Below are 10369 nucleotides of genomic sequence, written 5' to 3' on the forward strand. Positions count from 1 at the left end.
CGACGTTCAGCATTAGTCGTGATAGACTAGCTACCACTGCTGATGCTTTAGTACTCACATGTTCGACTTGTTTAAAGTTCAGTCAGGCATCGAGCATCACTCCCAGGTATCCGATGAATGGTTGTGATGTAATTTCATGTTCTCCGATTTCTAATTTGATTGTTTCTACTGCTTTCCTGCTAGCGATAAGCACTGCTTCAGTTTTATGCTTGGCCAGCTCCAAATTCATCATATTCTTCCATAGGTTGATGCGGCCGAATGTAATGTCAAAGGCCAGATTTATCTCTTCCAGATGTTTCGCGACTATCACTACAGCTACATCATCGGAATATGCAACTAACTTGACCTCTGATGGCAACACGATTCTCAGGAGTCCATCGTACATGATGTTCCACAGGAGTGGTCCAAGAACTGAGCCTTGTGGTACTCCTCCAGTGACATCGTACTCCTTCGGACCGTTTTTCGTGTCATACTTCAAGACCCTATTCGAAAAGTAGCTTGCTACCATTCGAAGCAGGTATTCTGGTACTTTTTTGTCTTCGAGAGCTCGCATAATGCAGTCCCAGTTGGCGGAGTTAAAAGCATTCTTGATGTCCAAAGCAGCTACCAAACAATACTTTTTCGTACCACCTTCCATCTCTTCCCGGCGATTGCCTTCTTGGCTGTATTGACGACCAGGTTGATTGCATCAAGGGTTGCTCGTCCTTTCCGGAATCCATACTGGTTGTCTGATAAGAGTGGATCAACAACGGCTTCTATCGTTTGATGAATTATACGCTCTAGTATCTTGCCCGCCGTATCTAACATACAGAGTCGGCGGTAAGATGATGGCTCATCCAGTGGCTTTTTTCCTTTTGGAAGTAGTACTAATCTTTGCAGTTTCCATCTTCCAGGAAAGATCCCTTCTTTGATGCACGAATCGTAAGTCTCTAAGAATAATGCTGGCACTGCTTTAATAGCTGTTTTTAATGCAATGTTCGGGATTCCATCCAATCCAGGCGCCTTATTATTCCCTACACGTTTACATGTCTCCATAAGTTCCTCCTCTGTGACAGGTGGAATGTCTTCGTGGTTGAGCTGCGGTGGTGAATAGGCGAACTTACGTTGCCTCGGAAACAGCGTGGAAACAATCCTCTCTAGGAGCTGCGGGCATGTGGGTGACGGCATTGGCTGGCATTTTAGGTGGGTCATGACCACCTTGTACGGCCTACCCCATGGATCTTTCTCTACCTCTTCTACGAGCTCCTTCCAGCAGCGTCTTTTACTCTCTTTGATGGCTTTATTTAATTCTCGACGGGCCTTTTTGTAATCTGTCAATAACACTGCAGAGTTAGGTCGTCGATAGCCCCGCTGGGATAATCTTCTTCTTCTAAGACACTCTTTACGAAGGTTACTGATGGTGTCGTTCCACCAGTGGACCGCCGGTCGTTGATTTATGTCCTGTTTTCGAGGCATAGTGGCGTCGCAGGCCTGGGAGACTCTTCTCATTAGTTCCTTCGTCTTCTGTTCAGCACTGCAAGTGGTGATCGGGTCGTTGTCTAACGCCACGACAAAGACATCTGGGTCAAAAGATTTAACTTTCCATCCAACTGCGTTGGTCTGTCTGGTTGCTCTTCGTAGATTCTGGCCAGTCGATACTTCCCAAAGTATTGCACTGTGGTCGCTGGCAGTGTAGGTGTTCATAACCACCCAGGAATAGCTCCCTTTCAATAGACTACTGCTGACGAACGTTAGGTCGACAATTGAACTTGCCTCTCCTTTGGTGTATGTTGGTGCATCGCCGGTATTGAGGAGGACTACGTCCAGTGTAGCCATTGCTTCCAGTAGTGCTTTTCCACGTGGATTAGTGAGCTTGCTGCCCCAGTCCACCGCCCAAGAGTTGAAGTCTCCAGCTATTGCTACGGGAAAATATTGGCTTGCATCTTCGACTAATCGATCAAGAAACTCTAAAAATTGTTCCATAGAGAAACTAGGCGGCGCATAACAGCTGTAGAAATGGATCCTATCTACACACGCAGCTACAAAACCAGCCTCTCTATTATTGACGACACTCTGAAAAAGAAGTTTACTACAGGACCAGATGACAGCTTTGAGGGTGCTGTCCGTTTCCCATGGTTGGGTACTAAGGTGTTTGTATGGTTCTGCAATTAGCACTAAATTTAGCTCTAGTTCGCGCGTGGTCTGAACAAGCAGGTCATGCGCGGCCTCACAGTGGTTGAGGTTGAGCTGCAATATCTTCATGTTTTTTTGTTTGTTATCTTCTGAAGCGCCTCCTGGAATATCGGACACCTATTAGTGCCGGCAAAGTGGGCGAGGTCTTTTGCTTCTGGATTTTCCGCGCAAATTGCACATTTAGCTGAATTTTTACATTCAGCGATCTTATGTCCTTCTTGACCGCATTTGATGCAGTGACTAGACCTGTTTATTTTATTTTTGCACTGTGATCCAAAGTGCCCGAAGTGCCAACATTTAAAACATTGGATCGGTCTCGTCGTCGCTCTTATTCGACAGTTAACCCAACCAATTCGGATCTTGCCGTTTCCGTCCAGTAATTTTCGCCCTGTGGTCGCTGGTAGTGTGACTGTTGCCATCTGCTTACCTCTAAAGGCCTTACGGATCTTTATTGCCTCTAGCGGTATTTCACAGGCTTCTCCGACTTCTGTTTTTAAGGCGACCTGGATGTCTTCCTTCGTCGTCGTGTCGTCGATGTCTCGGATCTCGATGGTCTCCTGTGGCCCTTTACAGATCACTTTGGCTTCTGTTTGAAGGATGCCCGCAATAGTTTTCTGTAAGGCTTGGCCTTTGTCAGTGCTCTCCCTCGATAGCGTAATCAGCATGTCTCCGGCATTGGTCCTGTGGATTTTTTTGACCGTATTGCGGACCTGGTCTTCTGGGACGTCTTGTTTGATACGACGTAGTATCTCGGCATACTTGGCCTTATCAGCTGGGCGGATGATTAGCGCGTCAGGTCTGATCCATTTGCGCGGTTTTTTCCGCTTAGGCTCTGGCCGAGATTTGTTCACCGGTTGTTTTGGTAACCGCTCTCTTGCTTACTCCTTCTTGATTTGCTGCTAGTTCTGCTTCTGTCTTCCGCGACTGATTCACCGTCACCTTCGGCTCCAGTGTCCATTGCTTCTTCATTCACGACAGTTGCTTGAATGCTTCTCTCCGGTGTAGTGCGAGAAGTGCGTCGTACTGTTAAACGCCATTCTTCATCAAGTTTCTTGAATCTCTGGAGGGCATTGGCTACGCTGGTCGTCTTGGTCTTAATCTCCTTGTGGATATTGACCTTAGGTTGGACGAGATCATTTAGCTCACTGGTCAGCTTTTCAAGGCGTTCCAACGCTTGCGACCGCTTCATTTCAGCGCTTGCTTCAATCGCTGCTTGTTGGGCATGAGGCCCGTTTTCACTATTGTTGTTTTCCTGAATTTTACTCATACTTTTAAATTCACCAGCGCATCGCACGGAGTGGAGCGGGTTGTCATAACTAGGAACGTGTGTACCCTCGGAGATAGTACTCCTACCCCAGTTCCCTGAGGCCTAGCCGACACTTAGCCAGTCCCGGAATACACGGACTGACTAGACTCGCTCGGAGTGGTGAAGATTCCGATCTCTAACACTCACTGCGTACTTCCTGATCAAGGCCCGAAGTGACTGGCTCCTGATCCACTGCTGCAACTTACACCTCGGCAGAGCAAGCTCACGTCAGCCGTGGCCTGCATCGTCGGAAACTACGACACGAGGTTCCGGTCACTCCCAGTGGGTCACAGCAGGGAACGATCGTCTTATTAGGTCAGTTAGTGTGACCAACCCATTAAAAGGGAGTTTTGTCCACAGGAACGTATTTTATTTGGCTCCTACCCTCTGTACCAGGTACAGTGAGCGTTCTCCCATCCGCTACGGGGAGACGCACCTGGTAGTAGTTTCTCCTCTGCCCCAAGTGTGTGTGTGTGTGTGTGTGTGTGTAAACCTCTTAAAACTTTTGAACGGCTTGACCGATTTGATCGCAGTTGGTGTCATTCAAAAGGTCTCCGCCAAACTTAGATTTCCTGTAAGTTGGAACCGATTCGGACCAGTAGATTTCGAGAAATCGCAAAAAAAGTGAAAAGAAAAGTTGTTTTTTTTTTCAATTTAAAGTGAAACTTCTTTACGGAGGGTAAAATTGAACGATTTGAGGCGGAAAAGAGGAAGTAGCGCTAGAGGAGAAGCATTGAGTGAAAGTTTAGAGTAGGCGAGTGGGGGAATCGCTTGCATAGCAAGCCGAGCAAGTCTTATATATTTTAAAGAGTGGGGAGAGTTAAGGAGAGTCAAGTAGAGTGGACGAGTGCAGTGCGCGTGCGTCGTAATTCCACCACGTTACTTATATATATATATATATATATATATATATATATATATATATATATATATATATATATATATATATATATATATATATATATATATATAATGTGTGTGTATATATTATATGTATATGCGTATATCAGCTATATGTATCTGCGTATATCAGCTGTCGCAAACCGTTCTTATTTAAAACGTTTTAGTACAGATATATGCATAACTTAATACGTAAATACTTATAAATACATGAAAAATACACTTATTTGATATATATATTAAAATTTATTCCTGGAAAATTATTTTCCATTATATTTTTTAATTATTTTGTGTAAATAGTTTTGGGGTATAGTGGGGTGTATATATATTTACACTTGTTGACTCAAATATAAATTTCTCAATTCCTGTTTATACATTCGTGTTAATAATTTCATCATTATATTTTCTTAATCCTGGTAAGTAAATGATAATTATTGTAGATTGCTTTATCGAGAGTTACTACGATTGAAAAATTATATATCGTTACAAAAAATAATACGGCTACTTTTAATCATGGGCGAACAGAGCCAGCTGCACTTCGTCCGTTAAAACTTGAGCTTCAAAGACTTTCATTAAACCCATTAGTGACATTAGAATCACAATTACTTGAATTTATCACTAAAAAGCCTGGTTTGTCAATTTATAGTTTGAATATTCAAAGTTTACAAGCCCATAACAATGACATTATCGACAAAGTAGCTGCTAATTCAAATATTCTACTTTTGTCTGAAACGTGGACTCATAATGATGAAGACATTTCCATTCCTAATTTTAATTGTGTAGTTAAATATAAACGCCCTAATATAAGATCTGGAGGTGGAGCTATTTATCAAAATGATAACGATACAACACACATTGTAACACCATCAATGGACATTTCAGTACATAATATACAGGCACTTGGAGTACAACTCAGTGCTGTAGGAGAAATATGTGCCGCTGAATGTACAACGGAAAATGGCCAGTCAATTTTACTAGTATCAATTTATATATCACCGAATAAGTATATCACTGACATAATAAAATTTATTCATCGTGCACTACTACCATTTACGGCTGCTGTTGCGGAAGAACTTAATCAAGACTTAGAAAAAAAACCTATAATCCTTAGTGGAGATTTTAACGTAAATTTTTCATCGGAGTCATCGGCCGTTTTGGTTGATTTTTTAAAGACCAAATTTGATTTAGCGATAAATAATAATCCAAATGAACCAACGACAAAACATGGGACAACAATCGATGCGGTTTTTTCGAGATACTTAAATAGAATACAGACAAAAATATTTATTTCACATTTTAGCTATCACAAGCCGCTGATAACATTTGTTGATAATTCAAGTAATAATAAAGAATAAATAAGATGATAATTCTAAAAAATAAATAGGAAAAATAAAACTTACATTTGTTGTAAACATAATATTCTTAGAAATAAATTCATTTGAATTTTAATTAAAAAATGTGTAATTGTTTTAATTCTTAAAAACCGAATAATTAATCCAATAAATTTATTTTGTTTGAGAATAAATAAAATGCTATAATATATATTTATATATATATATATATATATATATATATATATATATATATATATATTGATCTGTTTATTTATTTAAAGCGGCTTAAAAAAGTTTCACTTCTATTGTGACCTTATGTCTGTGAGGCTCACTCATTTTTTTTAAATATCTCTGAATTAGCTGAACCGATCCACTTCGAAAACTAATCAGCTCTTAACCTGGAAAACTCGCATCGATCGCCACCAAAAGCGACAGAATCGGTTGATGCGTTCGTGAGATATCGTTGTCGAAAAAAATCGAAAAAAAAGTTTTTTGTAATAACTCCGAAATTTTTCATCAGATCAATTTTTTTGTCTAAAATTAGTTATAGAGCTTAAAAAACTACATAGGTTGCCGCTAACCGCGTGCAAATCGGTTGATTCATTCAAAAGTTATAGCAGTTTAAAAATTAAAAAAATCGTGTTTTATCGAACTTTGAGAAGATTTTTGAGCTCGAAGAGCTCAAAAGCATAGGAAAGCTATCTCTTTGAGCTCGAAAAGCTTAAAATAACACACAAACTGTATTTTTGAGATCGAAGAGCTCAAAAACATCATAAATGCAATTTTAAGCGCTTAGGTACGAAATGAGCGGGAAGTTGCAGGGATGGCCTTCAGGGTCAACCGTTTTCCTATTTTTTTTTTTTTTTTAATCCCAAGTGATTCGGTTTTTTATTACTAAAAGCCATATGAAAATAAATTTTAATATTTTTTTTACCATAATTGTTTAAAAAATTGTTATAAACAAATGCGTTATTTATAAAATAGTTGGAATTTTTTTTTTGGAAATATTATTAACTAGCTGTTACCCGCCCGCTCCGCTGGACGCTTTATAGAATTGTATTTTTAGATCTAGACTTGAAATTTAATTGGAATATGGTTTTGACTTGCACAGATTCCAAATTCCATCAAATTGGCCTGTATCTTTTATCCGTGTGATTATTCTAGCTAAAATTTATTGTAACTTTCAACGTGCAATCACAATAACATTCCCGTGGCTTTCTTCTAAAAATGAATATTAATTGACGAGAAAAAAAAAAATTTGAAATAAGCATTGATAGTTTTAGTTAAAGTAATTGAAGGTCTTATAAGTTGAAATCTGCCTAGCCTAAATTGCGACACATTTTGCCGTTAATTAAAATTTCCTCCGTAACATCAATTATACATAGAAAATTGTTTGTACTTGTTTTTTACGAATTTTCTTAAAATGAGTAGCCAAATTTCTTTTCTATATTTCATGTGTTTAGAAAATGCAATGCTTTTAATCTGTTCCATTTTTGCGATCTCGTAATAAGAACAATTCATCAGTTATGTGATCAGCAAAAATAAAATGTATGTAAAATTCTTTGTCCGTTGACTGAATAGCTACATGCAATGTTAAATTTTGGAAACGTTACAATGATTTTTTTGCCTCTGCTAAAGAGACGATTGTTGTAAGAAAATATCCCTATTAAGAAAGAAAAATATTTAAATCCATTGACCTTGGAGGCCATCCTGGTATTTCCCTATTTCTCTTGAAATTCTATCAAATTTTATATTTGTAGGAACTGTATTTGAAGAATATGAATTTTTTGACAATTATCACTCCCGCACTCCTCATATGTGGGGGAGGAATTTCGTAAGATCCTATTCGAGATGATTTCTACATTATAAATAAAAGATTCCGACAAAACTTCGAGTCCATAAAAACCATCGATTGGAAATGAAAAATTTTCATTGTTAACGCCCCCACTATCCCTTTTAGGGTTAGAATTCGAGAGAATTCATTCTCAGCTGAACTTGACATCGTACACAAAGATTCCTACCAAATTTAGAATCGCAGAAGTTACAGTTTGGAAATTAAAATTTAAGATTTTAACACCCACCCCCGCAATCCCTGTCGGAAGTAGAATTTTTTGGAATTCGTTTTGAAATGATCTCGTCATGACAAATGAAAAATTCCTACCTAATTTCAAGTTTGTAGAAGTTACAGTTTGGAAATTGAAATTTGAAATCCTAACACCCACCCCCGCAATCCCTGTCGGAAGTAGAATTTATTGAAATCCTTTTTGAGATGATCTCTACATGACAAATAAAAGATTCTCACCAAATTTACAGCTTTTAGAAGCTATATTTTGGAAATTCAGAATTTTTTGTCGACACCCACCTCCGCAATCTTTATTGGGAGTTATTCGTCGTAAAATCCACTCTTAGATTATTTCTACATCACATATAGAAGATTCTTACCAAATTTGGAGTCTATAAGAGCTATATTTTGCAAACGGGAAATTTTCATTATCAACGCCCCCGCAACCCCCTGTGGGGTGAGATAGCGTAAAATTCGTTAATAAATTATTTTTACATCACTTACAGAAAATCCCTACAAAATTTGGAGTCTGTAGGAGCTATAGCTTGAAATTAAAAATTTTTCATTGTTAGTAACCACCCTCGCAACCCTCTCTGGAGTGAGATATCGTAATATTTGTTTATAGATTATTTTTACATCTCTTACAGAAGATGCCTACCAAATTTGGAGTCGATAGGAGCTATAGTTTAAAATAGGGAATTTTTCATTGTTAACGCCCCCGCAACCCCCCTTGTAGGTGGAATTTCGTAAAATCCGTTCTTAGCTGACCTCTACTCAGCGAAAGGAATATTTCTACCAAATTTCGAGTCTCTAGGTCTTATAGTTCCAGAGATATCGTGATGAGTGACTATATCTATAGAAAGTCTCCTATATACAGAGTGTCCTAGAAGTAACGGACGCCATTGTAGCATCTGATAAACAAAATAATTCTGAGACGAAAAGTCCTTAGCCATTTTTTAATCAGACGCATAGATGATTAATTATTAATTAAAATAACGTCCTCTTATGAGTTAGAGAGAGAGCACTAGTGTCCAGTCAAGTGCGTTCCAAACGAAGACGCTTGCACGTGTGAATGTGTAAGAAAATATGTGTGACTACGTTAGCTAGAAGCTAGCACTAACAAATAAAGAGACGTCATTTTTAATTAATGATTAATTATCTATGCGGTTAATTAAAAAATGGCTAAGGACTTTTCGTCTCAGAATTATTTTTTTCATCAGATGCTACAATGGTGTCCGTTACTTTTGGGACACCCTGTATATATAGATCATCAAAATAATGATTTTTAAGAAAAAAATCGTTTCTTAAAAAAATAATTTTATTACTTAAAATCGCATTTGTTAATTAACAATTTTTTTTTGCAAGTCAATATAAATATTAAGGAACTGTTTTTTTTTAAATCATCATTTTCATTGCTCTTTCTTAATATAACAAAATAATTTTTTTACTTGAATTTTTTATTTGTTTTTTAAATTAACATTTTGTTATAAACAAATTAAATTTCTCCCTATATTTTTTTTAAATACTATAAAAATATACAAAAACGGTCATCTGTCGGTTTTTAAGAAAAAAATTTTTTTTATATTTTTTATATAATTTATAAAATTCTCATGCTACGAACTTGCACTTTCTTCCGTGTTTTTCATTCTGATAATTATTATAACTTATAAACTATTGAAGATACGACTATGACACTTCAAGTCTTTATTGTTTACCATGAAACAATAAATAAATTAAGCTATCATTTTTAAATCTTCATCAATTATTTATTTAGCTTTAAGTAAATGTTTATCAAAAAAATTTGAGAAAATGCTTCAGCTCAATTATTTATTGACTTTTTTTATGATTATTTATAAGAGTATATACAAATAAATATATGATTTAAAGATTATTGAAAGAAATTAATTTAGGATTAATCCTATAAATTTATAAGATTAATAATTTATAGGATTATTTTGATACTCTATATCTAGCATGTTCTGGGTTCGAATTTATATAATAAATATTTATAATATAAATATAAATAATGCTGTAAAGCGGGAAAAAATAGGAATTACGGTAATTATTACGTGAAGCGTTCCACATTTACGTAACAGGATATTGGTAGGAAAGGATTTAGAAAGGAATGTGGAGAGGATCATCTTGATGTGAGTTTATAGAATATGCGAGAAAAAATTATTAAATAGCTCGGACTGGGATTCAAACCCAGAACCTTCCGAAGACATGTCGGCTACTCTACCATTATTAGATAGCTACAAATATAAATATAAATAAAGCTGTGAAGCGGGAAAGAATATGAGTTACGGTAATTATTACGTGAAGTTATCTTATAAATAACGCATTTTGTTTAGGACAATTTCTCAAACAATTTTGGTAAAAAAATATTAAAATTTATTTCCATATGGCTTTTAGTAATAAAAAACCGAATCACTTGAGATTTAAAAAAAAATTTTTAACTACAGGAAGCTTCCCTGACTATCCCCGCGAGGTTGTCACGGTGTCTGTATGTATGTGTGTGTGTTTGTGTGTGTGTGTGTGTGTGTGTGTGTGTGTGTGTGTGTGTGTGTGTGTATGTGTGTGTGTGTGTGTGTGTGT

General features: G+C 36.9%; 2 protein-coding genes across 2 annotated transcripts in view; one reads left to right on the forward strand and one right to left on the reverse strand.

Moving 5' to 3' along the window:
• LOC123267761 overlaps window positions 1-10369 on the forward strand; it is a gene marked incomplete in the record, with an annotated part of 391343 nt that overhangs the window by 138180 nt on the left and 242794 nt on the right.
• LOC123268013 lies at window positions 2238-2837 on the reverse strand. Its single transcript, XM_044732896.1, has one exon. It carries the CDS (start codon window positions 2835-2837, stop codon window positions 2238-2240), a length of 600 nt encoding a protein of 199 aa, XP_044588831.1.

This window comes from Cotesia glomerata, linkage group LG6, assembly GCF_020080835.1.
Source record: "Cotesia glomerata isolate CgM1 linkage group LG6, MPM_Cglom_v2.3, whole genome shotgun sequence".
In the NCBI taxonomy this organism is placed as follows: domain Eukaryota; kingdom Metazoa; phylum Arthropoda; class Insecta; order Hymenoptera; family Braconidae; genus Cotesia; species Cotesia glomerata.

Excerpts from the sequence above, each read along its gene's own strand:
- LOC123268013 (XM_044732896.1), bottom strand. The coding sequence starts at position 2,837 with ATGCTGATTACGCTATCGAGGGAGAGCACTGACAAAGGCCAAGCCTTA.